This window comes from Marmota marmota, unplaced genomic scaffold (assembly GCF_001458135.2).
Source record: "Marmota marmota marmota unplaced genomic scaffold, marMar, whole genome shotgun sequence".
In the NCBI taxonomy this organism is placed as follows: Eukaryota; Metazoa; Chordata; class Mammalia; order Rodentia; family Sciuridae; genus Marmota; species Marmota marmota.
The window spans coordinates 36763761-36784270 of NW_025999949.1; the positions used below are offsets into that span (position 1 = coordinate 36763761).

The following is a 20510-nucleotide window of genomic DNA, read 5'->3' on the forward strand; positions in this document are numbered from 1 at the left end:
GTTTACACAGAATTCCTCTCCTGAGGACAGGCAATGAACAGTAAGCACCTGAAAAGATGCTCAATATCATTAGTGATGTGAGAAATGCAAATTGAAACCAGGAGATGACACTTCACACCCAACATAAAGGCTACATTCAAAAAGGTAACAAGGCCTATCCAGAAGCCTGAAGGTGAGTCACACCAGAAAGCTACCACAGCTGTTAATGGCAGCGTTACACTTTTCAGAGGTTCGAAAACTCCAGTGTCCATCAGCTGATGAAGGAATTCACAAAATATGTGTGGCATTCATCCAATTAAACATGATTTGGGCATAAAAATAAAGAACTAACACATCTACATGGGTGAACCCTGAAAACATTATGCTAAGGAGAAGAGGTCAGTGACAAAAAAAACACACATCGTATAACTCCATTCCTAGCACATGTCAGGATTGGAAATCCATAGAGAGAAAACAGGCAGCAGTGGTGGCCTGGGTGGGTAATGGGGTCTGGGGTTTATTTATTTTTTGGCGGGGGAGGAGAAACCAGGGATTGAACTCAGGAGCACTCGACCACTGAGGCACATCCCCAGTCCTATTTTGTATTTTATTTAGAGACAGAGTCTCAGTGAGTTGTTAAAGTGCCTCCCCGTTGCTGAGGCTAGCTTTTAACTTGCAATCCTCCTGCCTCAGCCTTCCGAATTACTGGGATTACAGGTGAGTGCCACTGTACCCAGCTTCAGGGTTTATTTTTGAGGTCACATAAGTGTGCCAAACTGGACTGTGGTAATGACTGGTGAATCTGTGAATGTACAAAACATTCCTCAATTCTACACAGAATTGGTGGGTTGCATGGTGTGTGATTACATCTCACTAAAGTTACGGAGCATAAGAAGTGCCTCGAGGAACAAAAGCAGCTCACCTGATGAAACACAGAGGAATTCCTGAATTTGCAGGGAGGCAGAAAAGAGCAGCAGCCTCACTGTAGAACCTGAGGACATGCAGGGAAACCAGCATTCAGGCACGTTTCCAACCAACAGCATTTTCCTTTATTTTGCTCTTACAACAAGGCATGAAGGGGCCGACGGGAGGCCTGATACATCAGCGTCTCCAAGAGAGAACAGCAGCATTCTGAGCAACAGGGGAAGATGAATGGACTCCAAGAGGCCATCTCAAGTCAGTGTATTACTGACGATGATGGAAGCAAAGCTCAGGACAAATTTTGGTTTTCCCAAATATGCAGACTCTGCTACAAAGTCCTCCTCAATTATCTGTGGAGGTAAAAAATCTCTTTCTACATTGGTAGGTCCTCCAGAGTTGCAAGACATACCACCACAACAATTAGCAAAATAGAATTGATTAGGGAGCACTCTTCTTGGAGTTTCCGGAGGCTGTTCAGCAGCATACACAAATGTGCAATTCCGAGTACAGTTCTTGTAAACAAGTAATAAACGAGGGCTCACACCTGAAAAAAAAAATGGTGATGGAAATCATTGGTTTATTCAACAGAATATTCAACATGACTAGCTCCATACATTCCCAAATGTTCCAACATTCCATTGCCTAGAATTTGTGACAAAGAGAATGTTCTAGTCCACAAGAGGATTGAAAACAACTTCCTCTAAAGATATTTTTCTGTCCATGCTGTCATCTTTGTGTCTATCCTAGCCCTCCATATGGCATCTTGGCACTTTGTCATGTAGATATACAAATGAAACATTCTGCTCATTTTTTGTCTTAAGTGTTCTAGAGCTCTTAGAAATTAAGTGGAGCCAGAAGTCATTTTCTAGTTATGTCCTGGAAACCTTGAGGGAGATGTAGAAAGGCACAGGCAGCCAGGGCAAGATGGAGAGTGAGAAAGTCAGGGGCAGGGCCAGACTAAAGGAGCATGCAGAGGGTCTTCCCAGGAGGTCAACTTCCCAAATGATGAAAATGGGGGACCCAGACAGACACTTCTATACTTGTGCGCTTAAGCAGCAGATCCAACAGAAAAACTAAAACAGACATATGGACATGGGGGAACCAACAAATAATAACAAGGAGAGCTTGGATAGGGGAGAAGAAGAGAGAGAAGCTGGGAGCAGTGGTGCACACCTGTAATCCCAGTGGCTCAGGAAGCTGAGGCAGGAGGATTGTGAATTCAAAGCCAGCCTCAGCAAAAGCAAGGTGTTTAGCAACCCAATGAGACCATGTCTCTAAATCAAATATAAAATAGGGCTGGGGATGTGGCTCAGTGGTCAAATGCCCCTGAGTTCAATCCCTAGTAACCCTCCTCCACAAAAAGAAGAGGATATTCCAGAGACCATAAAAAGAACAAGTCAAAACTCCCCCACTGTACCCCAGGCTCCGGAGCCCTCCTCTCTCTGTTACCATCACTTTTGCAATAAACCTACTGCTTGCTTGCCATCTCTGTGTCCTGTTCTTCAATTCTTTGGTGAATAAAGATAATGAACCCAACACCCCTAGATGGTAAACAACCTCTCAACAACCTCTCAACTATTAGCAGGACAGCCTATGTTTATCTGTCCTTTCTCTGATTTCCTGTAGTTGGTACGACCCCTCTAGGACAAGCTCTTCCCCCATACCCCCAGTCTGTTTCAAGCTTCTGCAGTCACATGCAAATGGTGATAGGCTCTTAAAACCAAACTCCCCGCAGCATGGACACAATGCCACATTCCATTAGTGTTCCACAACTAATGTTGTCACCTTGGCCAGCCAGAGCTACCTAATCCAAGCTTCACCTGAGACCTTCAAGAATCCCCAGGTGAAAAATCAGATAAGAACACTAAAACTAAAGAAAAATATCCCGATCAACCTAGATAGAAAAATCCTCTTTAAAATATTTCCAATCTGCATTAAAAATCACCATGATCTGAAATAAAAGATGTCAGGCTAGAGGAGGCTATATTCCTTGTTGCTCCTGGGCTTAGATTCAAGCAGTGGGCGTGGGAAGCTGTCTCGCTGAATGACTGGCATTCTCCTTCCCGTGGGTGGAGAGGCTCTGTCCATCTACTTTTGTAGTGACCTGGACATGTCCCCATCTTAGAGGTAGAGGATGTGCCTTCAGGTGTAGGTGTGCCGTCCTGCAGCCCCTTGGGTCGAATTACACTCACCTGTTCTTGTGACCCTGCCCCTCCTGACCTTTTTTGGATGGAACTTTCTAAGAATGAGGGTCCCCCCAATAAAAGCTCACTTCCAAACGTGCCCTCTCTCTCTTGCCAGCCTCTCGTGACTTTCCTCGCTCTCCCATTTGGGGAACTTGAGGTAGAGAGCGGAGGAGCCTTCCTGAAGCTTGATTTAAAGGTAAAGTGTGTGTGTGTTTTATTTGGTGTCCCAGGAAATTCACATGAGCGACCTTAAGTTCAGCTGCCCATGCAGGTCGGGGGCAGAAGACGGCACCAGAATGAGGGACCGCTCGGTGGTGAATTTCCAGGATGACTGAGAGAGAGCGTGCTATAGAAATTTAATTTACCTTGAATTTTTGAAGGGTCACAGAGGAAGCAGACAGTTTTAGAGCCAAGGACATTAAAGAATTATCATGGGCAGTTCCATGACTTCAGATAAAGAAATGTATTTAACAATTCTGAACACAATAACCAATGGGAGAGGAAAGCAAATCAAAAGGACCTAGCTAGTCCAGTTCCTGAAAACGGTCAACAAGTCATACCAGATTTATGTACTTGGGAGAAACTAGGTAGAAAACTATATAAAGGGTGTCTCTCTGCCAACTGTCTAAAAGTACAATAGAGAGTGTTCAAAAGGTGGACTGCATTAGAAACGTGTCTCTTTGATGACCTAGATCAGGACCAGTGGTCCCCAAGACTTGTTGAAATGGCTTCAGAGAGAAGTTACGAGTCTGGAGTAGGAGAAACAGCCCAAGGCTGCTTCGAAGTGGTTCTGTCTTTTCCTACCAGGACTGAGGACAGAGTCAAATTTCGCTTAGCCTGCAACTCTCCAGTCGCAGACAAGCTGCATCAGGGTAAGATCTAAAATCAAAAGCTCAGTCTCTGCTGAGCCAGACAAGAGTCAGCAGCTTTAGATGAGTGCCAAGGGGCGTGTTCCAGAGAAGAGACTAGCCCAGATCGAATTTTTTAAACTGATTTTATTTTTTTAAATACACGACAGCTGAATGCATTGCAATTCTTATTACACATATAGAGCACAATTTTTCCCCCATCGGATTTCTGGGAGGCAAATTCAAAATGAAGAGAACCAAGACAGACAGGAATATACAGACGAAAAACAGTCACAGTCTGAGGGGACTCAGTCTACAGGTAAGGAAGACCTGGGGAGGGCTTTGCTAAATTACATTTAGCTGGGCCAGCATCCGCCATCCAAATTCAGATGCTCTCCTCCAGGAGAATGAGGTTCTGTCATTACTCTGACCTGGTGGTTGCCATGCTTACGCCACTACAATGTGGCCTTAGAAGAGCACAGGAAGTGGGGGAAGACATTACAGGTTTTCAGCTTTTTCCAGTCTTTGAACAGATTAACGAACAAAACCGCATGTCCACATGCACGCTGTAGTTCCCTTTAAGACTCTAAAAAAACTCAAAAATGCTTGCGGTACCTGTGGCCTTAACTCGCCATTTTTACAAAGCCTACTCAATTCGTTATGCCAGGAGCCTTTACTCCCAAATGATTGCATTTCAATGGCAAATGCTTGCCTTTCTGGGGGTGATTATCTCCTCTGGTGGTCCCACTGGACTGATTATTGTACCAAACAGGCTCAAAGAAACAAGAGACAAAATCTTGAAGCTCCCTTAGAAATGATAACGGACCTAGAGAGAGAGTTAAATTATGATTTAGCCATTTGTGACCAGATCACTGAATGTGCCAAAAAGGCTTGGCTTTAAATTTCTTCCCAAGATCAAACGAGTTTAGCTTTCAATCAGATAAAACAGGGCCTGGAAGAACAATTCTCCAATTTTGTAGCGTGCCTATACCAGGCAGCTAACAGGTCAATCAGAGATTCAAACGCTTCTGAATTCATAAACAGCTAGCATTTGAAAACGCCAATAAAGTTTGTCAAGACATCCTCCCACCTCATTGAAAAAAAAAGGGACAGTCTCAGAATTCATTCGCCTTTGTGCAGATGTTGGTCCCACACAATTACAAGGTTTTACACTCACCTTGACTTTAAAGCAGGTACTTCAGCTCTAATCCCAGAGACGCCATTCCCGAGGGCAGTGTTTTAATTGTGGTAGGACTGGGCATTTGGCACACAACAGGGCAGAAACCTTTCCTGGTTCACGCCAGTGGCATTACAGAACAAAAAGCTTCATGGCAAGGGGGGATGGGGAACAGATATGGCAGTGACGTGCCTCCATTTCTGACTTCACTTCCGCCTTCTTCAGGGCCAAAAAATGGAATATAGGCCTACCCCAGGACCACCAAATAATCGGTGCAGAGGAAGAGCTAGAGTTGCAGGCTTTGACATCATCACAACCCACCATGGCGGATGGTCATTATTACCAGTCAGCTCCACCCAGACAGTACGGCCAGCCATGTTAATAGATTTAACACCTCAAATGGGACCACAGCAAGTTCCTACTGGAATCCGTGGGCCATTACCCCCAGGTACTTTAGGCCTAATTTTGGCACAAATTAGTTTTAAAGAGGGAATCCAAGTAATACCAGGAGTTGTTGATCCAGATTTTAGAGATGAGCTAACAGTCACTGTAAAATCAGAATATGCTATTCAGCTCTCTACTAAAGACATTTAGTACTTTTACCCTGTTGTTCCGCGGACAGCCCACTTAAAACCTCAACTTCCAGGTCCCCCGGATTGAGTATATTGGGCTCAATTAATCTGGCAGGAGTGCCCCCTACTGGAACTTAAAATCAATCTTAAAAAATTTCGAGGAATCACAGATACTGGGACAGATAAATCTGTTTTATCTCGCCGATTTTGGCCCCAAAACTGGCCTTTACATACCGCGCCAGCCAATTTAGAAGGCATAGGGCAGATCTCTCAACCTGCCCAGAGTGCCCAGTATCTATTTTCACTGGGAAGATAGAGATGGTAACACTGGAATCTTTAAGCCTCATGTTTTGGACACATTACCAGTGAGCCTATGAGGTACAGGTATTCTAAGCAACTTGGGATTATTATTACTAACTCCAAATTCTATCAGGTGATTTGAGGAATTTAATCAAGGATCTACTCCTAGGGAAACAGAGAGAAACTTACAGGACGAATACTTATTTATGATCCAATCTCCTCGACAGAGATTAATTAATGCACTCAGCCAAAATTTTTGGTAGGGGCCCTGACCTTTTTTTCCGACCCCCACAAAAAAAAAAAAAAAAAACAGAGAAAATTAATGAGTTAGTCAATGGCCCTTAACATGGGAAAACTTAAAATAGCTCATATGTTAGTTGAAGAACAGCTTCAAGCTGGTCATTTAGAGCCTATGCTCAGCCTTTGGAACACACCCATCTTTGTAATTAAGAAAAAATCTAGTAATTGGAGATTATTACAAGATCTCAGAGCTATTAACCGTGTTATAGAGCCCATGGGAGCATCACAATCTGGGCTTCCTTCTCCTACAGCTATTCCCTTAGATTATAATTTGATAGTAGTAGATCTAAAAGACTGTTTTTTCTCTATACCTTTGCACCCAGATGACTGTAAAAAAGTCTGCCTTTAGTGTCCCAGCAATTAATTTTAAAGAACTAGTTAAAAGATATTGCTGGAAAGTGCTGCCTCAGGGAATGTGTAACAGTCCTACCCTATGTCAGAATTTTGTGGCACAGGCTATCATGCCTGTGAGGGAAAAATTCCCTGATGCATATATTATTCATTTTTATGGATGACATACTTTTAACTCATGCTAATTCAGAGGTACTTTTAAAATTTTTTGCCCTTTTAGAGACTTCACTCACAGCAATGGATTTGTGCATTGCACCTCAGAAGGTGCAAAGGACATCTCCTTTTCAATATCTAGGTTATATGATTGAAGGACATACAATCCATCCTCAAAACTTACAAATAAGAGTCAAGGAGCTAAACATTCTTAATAATTTTCAAAAATTATTAGGAGATATTAATTGGCTGAAGCCATCTTTAAAGCTAACTTTCTTCCAGATATTACCGGGAGATCCTTCTCCAAGTTCTTCTTGTCAGCTCAAAGCAGAGGCAAGAACAGCTTTAAGGAAAGTTGAAATTGCTATTAAAAATGTTCAGCTTACTAATTCTCAAGAGCCTATATATTTGTTGATATTTCCAACTGCTCATGCTCCTACAGCGGGGCAATATGGCAAACACTGGGAGTTATTGAGTGAATTCATTTAACTCACTCTCCTCAAAAGTCATTAACTCCTTTTCATGATTTTGTTGCTCAATTAGTGATAAAGGGCAGAACAAGAGTTTTACAGCTATTTGGATCAGAACCTAATGTTATAATCATTCCATTTTTTTGCTCAACAAAATGACTGGCTCTTTCAAACTTCTAATTTATGGCAAGTAGCTTTTGCTAATTTTTCTGGTCAGATAGAGAGTTATTATCCTCATGATAAAATTATTCAATTTATATTAATAACACCATTTATTTTCCCAAGGATTATATGTGCACAACCAATAAATGGTACACTAATAGAATTCACTGATGGCTCAAGTTCAGGTAAAGCAGGTTTGTTTGTTTTTTTTCCAAAAAATTTTTTTTGAGAGAGAGAGAGAGAGGCGAGAGAGAGAGAGGAGGAGGAGAGAGGAGAGAGAGAGAGAGAGAATTTTTTAATATTTATTTTTCAGTTTTTAGTGGACACATCTTTTTTAATTTTATTTTTTAGTTGTAGTTGAACACAACACTTTTTATTTTATTTATTTTATTTTTTTATGTGGTGCTGAGAATTGAACCCAGGGCCTTGCATGTGCTAGGCAAGCACTGTACCTCTGAGCCACAACCCCAGCCTGACACAACATCTTTATTTTATTTTTATGTGGTGCTGAGGATCGAACCCAGCACCCTGCACATGCCAGGCAAGCGTGTTACCACTTGAGCCACATCCCCAGCCCTAAAGCAGGTTTTTATAGGCATGTTCATATAGAGGTAATACAAACCTCATATGCTTCTGCCCAACGAGCAGAACTACAAGCTCTCATTTGTGCTTTAAGTCATTTTGCAAATGAGCCCTTTAATATTTATTCTGACAGCTTATATGCAGTAGGGATTAAGAAAAATATTGAAACTTCAATTACTGGATATACATAATCACAAGAGTTATTCAATTTGTTTCATACCCTACAAAGGACGGTACAAATGTGAAAGCACCCATGTTTTATAGGTCATATATGGGCCCACACTAATCTTCCAGGGCCCCTAACATGAAGTAATGAGAAGATTGATAAATTGGTTGCTGTTTGTCAGCAAATATCTTTGTATGACTGTGCACAAGCTTCGCATTCTTTACATCATCAAAATGCTTCTAGCTTACATAAAAAACTTAATATAACCAGAGAACAAGCTCATCAAATTGTACGTCACTACCCCCAGTGTGTTATACACACTCCATCTTTACCATCTGGGGTAAATCCCCGTGGATCAAACCAAATCAATTATGGCATATGGATGTAACTCACATTCATTAATTTGGTAAACAATATTATGTACATATAATTGTAGATACTTACTCTAGATTTAGCTTTGCTACAGCCCGTGCAAAAGAAAATATTCAACATGTTATTTCTCACTGTTTAGCTGCCTTTGCAGTATAAGGATGTCCTTTACAGATTAAAACTGATAAGGCACCGGCTTATGTAAGCTCTTCCTTTCAACAATTTTACCAAGAGTTTATACTGACCATAAAACAGGTATTCCTTACAACCCTCAAAGTCAAGCCATTGTAGAACAAGCTCATTTATCTATTAAGCTACAATTACAAAAACTAAAAGGGGGAGATAGGACTATGACTCCCCAAAATAATCTCAATCATGCTGTTTGTTTTAAATTTTCCATATTGTGACTCAGAAGGTCACACTGCAACTAAGCGACATGTCTTCTACAGCAACAGGCCCTTTAGGCTGAGTTTGGTGGAAGGACTTACAGACTGGACAATGGAAAGGACCATATCCAGTGACTACGTGGGGTAGAGGTCATGCTTGTATTTTTCCAGAAGGTGCTTTTCATCCTATTTGGGTACCTAAACACGCCATCTGGCATGGAGGACATAGAACCAAGATTCAAACGACTGAAGATTGACCCAAAGAAGCCTTCCCTCAAAAAGAAGAAACCTTGAAAGAAGAGAAGAGTGATGACCCCAAGAAACTGAACGAGGAAGTTTATCTCATGGAAGGACCTGAAGAAATTGACAACTGCAGGCTACATAAATGATTCAACAGCAAGGAAAAGTTAATCTCCAATGATGATGCTTGCTGCTATAATAGCTCTGTTGAGCTGTCAGGTAAAAGAGAATCAGGGAGAAACTTATTGGACTATATTTTCCAGATCCACCTCTAGTACACCCAGCAGTGTGGTCTGGAGAATCCATCCCAGTATTTACTAATGACTCATACATGATGGGAGGATTTACAGACACTCATATTACTCCCAATCATGTGACTGGATTTAATTATTCTGGCTACAGTGCCTAATTACCTTTGTGTTGGTCCCACGATAAACATGCTGACTGTCTGAAAGTGTCATTTGAGGAAAAGACAGCAGTTCGGAGACCTAGACCAATTAATGGTACTGTTAATGGAGACTCAAAACCTTATATCAGATCAGTTATTAAAATGGGACTTTCTCATAACAAACCAGTCATCTCAGCAGAACGTCCACGAATACCTCTTGTCCTAACCATTCTGCGATAGAAATTGGCACCTTTCCTAAGCGATGGATTGTATAAATACTTTTCCAGTACAACATAAGGTGTCTAGAAATAGTGGGTATATTTTGGACTAGTCTATTAAAATTGACAAAAGGCAGTTGCACAAGAGTAATGTCATGAATCCTGGAGGATTTGTTAGCAACATCTTGACCTTCTGCAAAGGTGGCATTCAGAAAGATGTTTGGCACTTAACTGCTGCCTCAGAATGCTTACATTTTACTGACAAACCTTTACCAGACTCTGTAGGCAAGAACTGTAAGGAAGGTTCTTGCTATAGCTTATGAGCCTGAGTTCAATCTCCTTACGTTTTAATTACTGGAAATGTAAAAGTTAAATGGAAAGATGATAGCTATCTTGTAACATGTAGTAAATGTAATTTAACTAACTGTAGCACCAGATATAATAAAGTAAAAGTAACACTGATACTCCATCAGCCCTCTTTTGTCTTACTACCAACTAATATTTCAGAACCATGGTACACTAATACTGGTTTTCAAGTCTTAAAACAAATACATGCCCAGCTAGCGAGACCTAAACGTGCTCTTGGACTCAATAGTGGGAATTGTTGCCTTGGTTTCTTTTATTGCTTCAACAGTAACAGCTTCAGTGGCCATATCTCAAAATATTCAACATGCAAATTTTCTTAATAATTTGGCTCAGAATACTTCCAATGCTCTTCATAATCAAATAAATATTGATGAAAGGATTGAGACTAAGCTAAATGCCTTAGAGGCTACTGTCATAAATATTGGTAATGAACTTTCTGCTTTGAAATTCAAGGAAAGACTTAAAAGTCGTGCTAGCTATAAGTATGTGTGTATTACTGCTGCCAAATACAATGCTTCCCAACGGGATTGGGAGAAGATTAAAAACCATTTGTTGGGTATTTGGCAAAATAATAACAACAGCTTAGATCTTTTGGCGCTCCATCATCATATTCAAGTTATACAAAAAAGTAAGATTGATTTTTCGGATCCTACTTCTTTAGCTGATCAAATACTGAGAGAATTGAATGGCTTTAACCTGGAAACATTCTTAAGCATTCTGCATGGTATATTCTTGTATTATTCTCTCTTGTATTGTAATTATAGGATGGTGAGCCTTCAAAACAAGGATTCAGGGACTCAAAAAAGTGACCAATCACCTACTTTTTCAAAGAAAAAAGGGGGAATATGTGGGAAGATGTCTCATTGAATGATTCACATTCTCCTTCCCGTGGGTGGAGAGGCTCTGTCCATCTACTTTCTTAGTGATCTGGACACTGTCCCCATCTTGAAGGTAGAGGATGTGCCTTCAGGTGTAGGTGTGCCGTCCTGCAGCCCCTTGGGTCAAATTACACTCATCTGTCCTTGTGACCCTGCCCCTCCTGACCTTTTTTTAGATGGAACTTTCTAAGAATGAGGGTCCCCCAATAAAAGCTCACTTCCGAACGTGCCCTCTCTCTCTTGCCAGCCTCTTGTGACTTTCCTCGCTCTCCCATTTGGGGAGCTTGAGGTCGAGAGTGGAGGAGCCGTCCTGAAGCTTGAATTAAAGGTAAAGTGTGTGTCTGTGTTTTATTTGGTGTCCCAGGAAATTCACATGAGCAACCTTAAGTTCAGCTGCCCATGCAGGTTGGGGGCGGCAAGCAGGAATACTGCTTCTCTATGAGTCAGGTGAAAGAGGGATTTCACTAAAACTCAATAATAGATAGTCAGAGTGTCTTGAAGACTCACAAATCTGGATACATTAAACAAAGAAGAGAGAATACACTGGAGCCAACCTGGTTGCGACAGCAGCGCTGGATCAGCACAGAGGAAGTGAGAATGCCAGAAACACAATGGACAGATTTAGTACGGAAAATCCTGAGATCAGAAAAGTAGTCTGTCCTTGGCTGATCCAGAGGCTGCATCATCCACTGGTGCATGAAAAGCACCCTGTATTTCCAACAGGCCCTGGAGAGCTGAGGCAGGCACCATCTTGCAGCTGCTGCCACAGGACTAATTGAGGCAAGACAGCTAACTACAGGGTCCTAACAAGTACCTGTTGCATGACCTAGGCTGCACTTAGCAGAACAAGAGCGCAACAGGCACAAAGAATATTTTATCCAGAGATATTCAAGTCAGAAAAGCAAAGGGGATCCTGGCCTGCTTCCCATTTTGAGTCTGGTGGCTCTAGAACCAGATGAAGCAGATGGGAAATTCAAATGGATGGATGTGAACATGCTCTGGAACTATGCCTGGGAAGCCTGGAATGGCTGTTCTTAGGCAGCAGAGAGGGTAAAAGATTTGCTCCTCTACTCCACAAGCAGAATCCTGGGGAAACTCCCGAGATCCAGATTCCCAGCAGACATCAGCAACTGCAGCCCTTAGAAGTGTGCTGATCTAATCTCTCAAGATCAATCACCACCCAACAAACCCACCCCCCCCCCAGGCCTGATTAGACCTTAGCCCCACCTAAGGGAATCCACTCACAGAACTCTGCAGCAGCTCTGCCTTGGGAGTGCATCGCCTGGTCTGTGCAGACAAAACTCCAGCTGACAGTACTTCCCACCCCATCCTACCTCATACTGGTGAGAAGGGAAGCTGAGAATTTTTAACTTCAACTGGCCACTTGGCTAGCAACACAAAAATAGGAAGGGTTTAACAACCCTTGGCCCTTAATTCTCGTGCTTAGTAGACAGTTCAAGAAGGAGGAAAGAAAGACAGTTGGACACAGTGAACATATATGCTCATTGACTATGCTGAAAAAATTCCTTAATTTTTCATTATGAATCTTTTTCCCTTTTGTGTATGTGTGTGTGTTTTGTGCTGATTTGATTCATGGACATGTACACTATACATATTTGTTTCTTTTTCTCTCATTTGTAGCATTTTTTAAATGTAGTTATTTTTCCTTGCTTTGTCTTTTGAAGATTGAGGGTTTTGATTAGTATATTTTGGTACTGTTTTGTATTGATTTTAATTTGTCTGTTTCTCTCGTTTCTCTTTTCTTCTGCTAACAGCCAAATTCTATTGTTTTCTCTTTCACTCTTCGTTTCATTTTTTACTTCTATTTTTTCCTCCTTCTCCTTTAAGAACCATCATACCTACACCTCTTTTGCATTTTCTCTGTTCACTTTTTGAAACTGTAAACTCTTTTCTAATTTTCCATCATATTTTCTTTTCTCTTAATTAACTGTATTCTTATCATCTTTTAGAACTAATTGGTTTATATACCATCTGCCCCAACCATTAATATTGTTGCAATTATTACTGCTGTGGATGCCAAACTTGACACCTACTGTTTGATTTAATGCCAGATATAATACATGGTTACTTATTGTTTTTATTAATGGCAACTGCTGACCCTACCATTTCTGAGTTTTGTGTGTGTGTGTGTGTGTGTGTGTAGGTGTGTGTGTCTGTGTCAATTAACATTGTAGATGTCATAGCAGGAACCAAGTATTTAATTTAATTCTGTATATTATTTGCATTGGTTGTTGCTATTATTTGTTTTCCCCTAATCTGTGAGGTACTGGAAACCTGCAGGGACACTACAAATTCACAGGGTAGAAACTCGGCTGCTGGCAGAATAGAATAGACAATATGATTGATGTATGTACATTCCATGTATGTATTATATATCAAAATGCATTCTACTGTCATGTATGACTAAAAAATAAATAAAATAAATAAAAATTTTAAAAAAAAAGAAACTCTGCTGCTGCACTAAACTCAACCCAAAGACAGTGCCTTGCTCCACACACAAATTAATGACATTCAATCTTCAGCAATACTTTAATACAAAGAACAGAAGAGACAAAAACGTAACTTACAAATGAGCCCCAAGTGGAAACAGCTTAGGGTGGGCTCTCAGGTCCCACCTATGGATATCCATTGCTATGACAGAAAAAGAGTGAAATAACACAAAGGCTGTGGACACCATACCTATGAGGAGATCTCAATCCAGATCACCCTAGGACACTTTAGCAACTGAAAACTGTGCCCTAAAAAATAAAGCAGAAGAAACCACTTCAAGACCAATACCTCTGAAAACATGAAAAAACAGACAAAAATATCTCCTCCCAAAATCCACGATCCCTCAACAAAGGAATCCACTGAGAGTGAGGTAGACAAAAACCCAGAGAAAGATTATAAAAAACTGATGAACAAAGAACATCTAAGGAAGAAATTAAGAGAGTGATTACAGGAGATGAAAGACTTTTAATAAATAGAAAAAGTGAAAGAAACCAAGCAGAACTCCTAGAAATTAAAGACAAGATCAATCAAATGACAAACTCACTTGAAAGTATCCATAACAGACTAGATGATATAAAAAAAAAGAACCTCTGCCCTTGAAGACAGAACTTCAGACACTGAAGACAGGCTAGATGATCCTGAATACACAGAAAGCAGCAAAGGAGAAAAAAGTATAGAGCATGACCAGAATACAAGAGTCTGGGATAACTTTAAAAGAACTAACCTGAGAATCACTGGGATAGAAAAGAACATGGAGATACAAACTAAAGGCATAAAGAACATTTTCAAGGAGATAGTTACAGAAAACAGAAATGAGATAGATATCTACATACAAGGCTTACAGGACCCCAAAGTGACCTACCCAATGAGAAGCTTACTGAGCCATATCATAATAAAAATGCCTAACATAGAAAACAAGGAAAGAATATTAAAGGCCCCAAGGGAAAAACAATAGATCACATTTAGAGGCAAACCAACAAGACTCACTTCTGATTTCTCTACTTAGATCCTAATATTAAGGAGAGCCTGGAATGAGATATTCCAAATCCTACATGAAAACAACTGTCATCCAGGGTTAGTATACCCAGCAAAACTGTTTCAAATTCAAGGGGGAAATTTTAAAAAAACATTCCACAACAAAAATAAACTAAAAGAATTCATGAACACCAAACCATCACTACAAAGAATACTCAAAGATAAATTTCACACAGAGGAATGAAAAAACAATCCCCAAAGCCCACAAACAAGGGAAGATCAATAGAATAATGATCCATTAAGAAGTAAGACAGGATAAAAAATATAGCAAAAAAAAAATGGCAGGAAAGCACAAACACATATCCATACTAACACTGAATGTCAGTAGCCTCAACTCCCCAATAAAAGACACAGATTAGCAGAATGGATCAAAAAACAAAATTCAGCTATATATGCTATTTATAAGAGACCCAACTGAGACACCTACATGCAGAAGGTAAAAGGATGGCAAAAAATATTCCAGGCATCTGGTCCAATAAATCAAGCAGGAATACCTATTCTCATATCTGAAAAAGTACATTTCAAGCAAAAATTAATTAGAAGAAGCATGGCATGGTGGCACATGCCTGTAATCCCAGAGACTTGGAAGACTGAGGCAGGAGGATTGCAAGTTCAAAGCCAGCCTCAGCATCTTAGTGAGGCCCTAAGCAACTTAGCAAGACCCTGTCTCAAGACAAAATACTAAAAAAAAAAGTTATGGATATGGCTCAGTGGTTAAGGACCCCTGGATTCAATTCCCAGTACCAAAAAAAAATTTTTTTTTTAAAAATATTTATTGTTTAGTTTTCGGCGGACACAACATCTTTGTTTGTATGTGGTGCTGAGGATCCAACCTGGGCCGCACGCATGCTAGGCGAGCGCGCTACCGCTTGAGCCACATCCCCAGCCCCCCAAAAAAAATATTAATCAGAAGAGACAAAGGACATTACATCCTAGTAAAGGGAACAATCCAACAAGAAGACATTACCAGAGTAAACATTTACTCCCCAAATGTCAATGAACCCAGATACATGGAAAATATACTCCATGATATTAAATTCCACATAGACCCCCAAAACAATAATACTGGGGATTTAAAAATACTCTTATTATCAATAGAAAGGCCATCAAAACAAAAAGTCAGCAAAGATATCTTCAACCTAAATAGCACTATGAATCAAATGGACCTAATGGACATCTACAGAATATTCCACCCTGAAACAGCTGAATTTACCTTCTCAGCTCTGCATGGAACTTTTTCCAAAACAGATCGTATTCTAAGCCACAAATCAAATCTTAGCAAATATAAAAAAATGATATACCCATGTATCCTATCAGATCATAATAGAATGAAACTGAAAATCAACCAAAAGAAAAATAGAAACCACGTTATTAAACTCATGGAAATTGAACAATACTCTCTTAAATGAAGAGTGTACCAAAGAAGAAATGATAATAGAAATCAAGAAATTCTTAGAAATAAATGAGAACAAAGGCACAACATATCAAAATTTCTGTGACAATGTGAATGCAGTTCTAAGAGGCAAATTTATAGCAATGAATGTCTACATTAAAAAATCAGAGAGACCCCAAATAAATAAGCTTATGCCCCAGCTTAGAAAAAGAAGAGCAAACTAACCCCAAACCAGTAAGACAGGTAAAAATTAAGATCATCAGAAAAAATATCAATGAAATTGAGAATAACCAAAAAAATACACAGGATCAATGTAATGAAGAGTTAGTTCTTTGAAATGATAAAATTGGCAAAACCTTAACCAAATTAACCAAAAGAAAAGTTAAGAAGCAAATCAAGATGAGAGATGAAAAAGGAGGTATTTGAGAACCCTTTGAAATCCAGAGGGTTATCAGATCCTATTTTGAAAATTTACACTTCAATAAACTGGAAAATCTGGAAGACATGGACATATTTTTAGACACATATGACCTGCCAGGAAGATACATAAATGCTAGATAAAATAATATCAAGTAATGAGATTGAAATAGCAATTAGAAGCCTTCCAAAAGGATCTGATAGCCTGGATCTGATAGTTTCTCAGCTGAGTTTTACCAGATCTTTATAGAAGAACTAACATGTCTTTCTCAAACTATTTCAGGAAAACGAAAGAGAGGGAACATTCCCAAATACGTTTTATCAAGGTAGGATAACCCTGTTACCAAAACCAGACAAAGACACATCAAGAAAAAAAACTATAGACCAATATCCCTGATGAATATAGATACAAAAACCCTAAATAAAATATTAGCATAAAGAAACTAATACACCATGATGACGTGGGTTTCATTCCAGGAATGCAAAGTTGATTAAACATAGGCAAAACAGTAATGTGATTCATCAAACAGAATTAAGAACAAAAATTGCATGATCATCTCTATAGATGCAGAAAAGGCCTGTGATATGAATGGATCCAATACCCATTGTGTTAAAAATGCTGGAGAAGCTAGAGATCAGAGGAACTTACCTCAACATTGTAAAGGCCATTTATGACAAACCCAAAGCCAATATCATACTAAATGGAGAAAAACTAAAAGCATTTCTACTAGATTCAGGAGTAAGGCAGGGCTGTACACTCTTACCACTCCTATTCAATACAGTCCTTAAATATTAGCCAGAGCAATCAGGCAAGAAAAGGAAAATTAATGAGATTCAAATAGGAAAAGAAGAAATCAAACTCTCTTGTGTGCTAATGATATGATCCTATATGTAGAAGATCCAAAAAAAAAAAAAATCCAAGAGAAAACTTCTACAGCTTACAAATGAATTTAGCAAAGTAACAAGAGAGAAGATCAACACCCATAAATCAATAGCTTTCCTATACTCCAACAATGATTCAGTCAAGGAAGAAATCAGGAAAACTACCTCCAAAAAAAAAAAAAACAACAACAACTCGAGAATTAGTCTAACCGAGGAGGTAAAAGAGCTCTGTAATCAACATTACAGAACACCAAAGAAAAAAATTGAAAATGACCTTAGAAAATGGAAAGACATCCCATGTTCTTGGATAGGCAGAATTAGTATTATCAAAATGGCCATACTACCAAAAGCAATACACAGATTCAATGCAATTTCTGACAAAATACATTCTTTTTTCAGAATTAGAAAAAAACAATTCTTAAATTTGTTTGGAAGAATAAGAGACCCAGAATGGCCAAAGCAATACTAAGCAAGAAAAGTGAAGCAGGAAGCATCACAATACTTGATCTGAAATTGTACTACAGAACTGTAGTACAAATCTATAGCCATCTGATATTTGACAAAGGTACCAAAAACATATCTTGGAGAAAAGATAGCCTTTTAACAAAAGGTGCTGGGATAACTGGATAGCTAAACATAGGAAAATGAAGTTAAACCTCTTTCACCCTGCACAAAACTCAAATTGAAATGGGTCAAAGACTTGGGAATTATACCAGAAATCTTACAACTGCTAGAATAAAACACAGGGTCAACATGCCATCATATCAGTGGTGGCACAGACTTCTTAAGACCCCCAAAAGCACAAGAAGTAAAATCAACAATCAATAAGTGGAATAGCCTTAAACTAAAAACCTTCTGCACAGCTAAGGAAACAAGAGCACGAAGAGAGAGCCTATAGAATGGGAGAAAATCTTGGCCAGCTACTCCTCTGATAGGGGATTAATATACAGAATATACAAAGAACTAAAAAACCTTAGCACTAAAAAGCAAATAACCCAATCAATAAATGGGCAAAAGAACTAAACAGAAATCAATAAACACATGAAAATATGTCAACATGTCTAGCAATCAGGGAAATGCAAATCAAAACTACATTAAGATTCCATCTCACTCCAGTCAGAATGGCAAGGATCAAAAATACAAACAACAATAAATACTGGCTACGTGGTGAGAGAAAGGAACACTTGCCCATTGTTGGTGGGACTACAGACAAATGCAAACACTCTGCAAAGCAGTTTGGAGATCCCTCCAAAACCTAGGGATGGAACCACCATAGGACCCAGCTATTCCCCTTCTGGGTATTCTCCCAAAAAGATCTAAAATTGACATACTACAGTGACACAGCCACATCAATGTTTATAGCAGCACAATTCACAACAGCTAAATTTGTGACGCTCATCAATAGAGCAATGGAATAAGAAATTGTGTGTGTGTGCACGTGCATGTATACACACACATAATGGAGTTCTACCCAGCTGTTAAAAAGAATGAATTTTTTTGAGCTTGGCTAATTTCATTTAACAGTCTCCATGGAGTTCTACTTAGCTGTTAAAAAGAATGAATTTTTCTGAGCTTGGCTAATTTCATTTAGCAGTCTCCATTTCCACCCATTTGCCAAAATGTTAAATGAAATTAGCCAAGCTCAGAAACTCAAAGGTTGATGTTTTCTCTCATATGTGGAAGTTAGAGTAAAATTTTAAAAGGGGGAGGAAATAATAAGATTACAGAAAGAACCAATTAAAACAAATTAATAGACAAGCAAAAGGAATCTAGTAGAGCAGAGGAAGAAGCAGGGAAGGATGGGAAGGAAAACAGGGGCTAATGAATTGAAATCAATTTTCATGCGTGTATGAGTTTGTCAGGATGAATTCAACTACTATGTATAGTCATAAAGCTCTAATTAACAAAAGAAAAAAAATGTCCATGATCAAGTTGGTTTCATCCCAGCAATGAAAGGTTGGTCTCTCATATGCAAATCAATATGTGTAATTAATCATCTAAATAGAATTAAGGACAAAAATCACATGATGCTCTCAAAGAAAATTTAACATGTGTATATGTTAAAGAAGAACTGATGAGACCATGGATAGAAGAAATCTACCTCGTTTTCACAAAGCCTATATAAGGAAAACCTAAAGCCAACAGAACACTGAATGGAGAATAACTGAAAGCATTTCCTATAAAATCAGGAACAAGACAAGGATGTCCACTCTCACCATCCTATGCAACATAGTCCTTGAAACTTCAGCCAGAGCAATCAGGCAAGAGAAAGAAATTAAAGGGATACAAATAGGAAAAGAAGAAGTCAAATTACCTCTGTTAGCTGATGACATGATCCTATATTTGGAAGACCCAAAAATCTCCACCAGAAGACATTTAGAGCTGATCAATTCAGCAAAGGAGCACAATACAATATCAGCATACAAAAATCAGGGGAGCAGGAGGGAGGAGGAGGGAGGAGGGAGGTAGAGGAAGGAAGTGCTGAGGACTGAATTAGAGCAAATTATATTCCATGTGTTTTGATTATGTATCCCAATGTTTTATATAACTAAAAAGAATCTGAATAAAAATTAATAAAAATATTTACTTTAAAACAGAGAGCATAAGTTAAAAAATTAATGGCTTTTCTATAATCCAATAATGAACCTACTGAGACAGACCAAGAAAACAATTCCAACAGCAGTAGTCACAAAAAATAAAATACCTAGGAATAACCTAACTAAAGAGGTGAAAGACCTCTACAATAAAAATATGGAACACTGCGCTGGGGATGTAGCTTAAGCGGTAGGGTGCTCGCCTGGCATGCGCAGGGCGCTGGGTTTGATCCTCAGAACCACATAAAAATAAAATAAAGATGTTGTGTCCACTGAAAACTAAAAAATAAATATTCAAAAATTATCTCTCTCTCTCTCAAAAAAAAATATGGAACATTGAAGAAAGAAACTGAGTAAAACTTTAGAAGATGGAAAGACTTGAGTGTTCATGAATAGGCAGAAGTAATATTGTTAAAGTGGCCATATTATTGAAAGCATTCTACAGATTCAGTGCAATTCCCTTCAAAATATAATGACTTTCTTCACAGAACTAGGGGTGAAAAGTCATAAAATTCCTTTAGAAGAATAAAAGACTCAGAGTAGCCAAAGCAATTCTGAGCAATAAGAGCCAGGCTAGAGGCATCAAATATCTGACTTCAAATTATACTAAAGAGCTATAGTAAAAAAAAAAAAAAAAAGAAAAACAGCATGGTACTGGCATAAAAC

General features: G+C 39.1%; 1 protein-coding gene across 1 annotated transcript in view; it reads right to left on the reverse strand.

Moving 5' to 3' along the window:
• Positions 1-924: 924 nt before the first annotated feature.
• Gml (glycosylphosphatidylinositol anchored molecule like) overlaps positions 925-20510 on the reverse strand; it is a 22663-nt gene continuing 3077 nt past the window's right edge. The window contains exon 3 of the mRNA XM_015486308.2: positions 925-1444. Coding sequence (XP_015341794.1) covers positions 1152-1444 — 293 coding nt within the window. The 3' untranslated portion in view covers positions 925-1151. The remainder of the gene's footprint in view (positions 1445-20510) is intronic.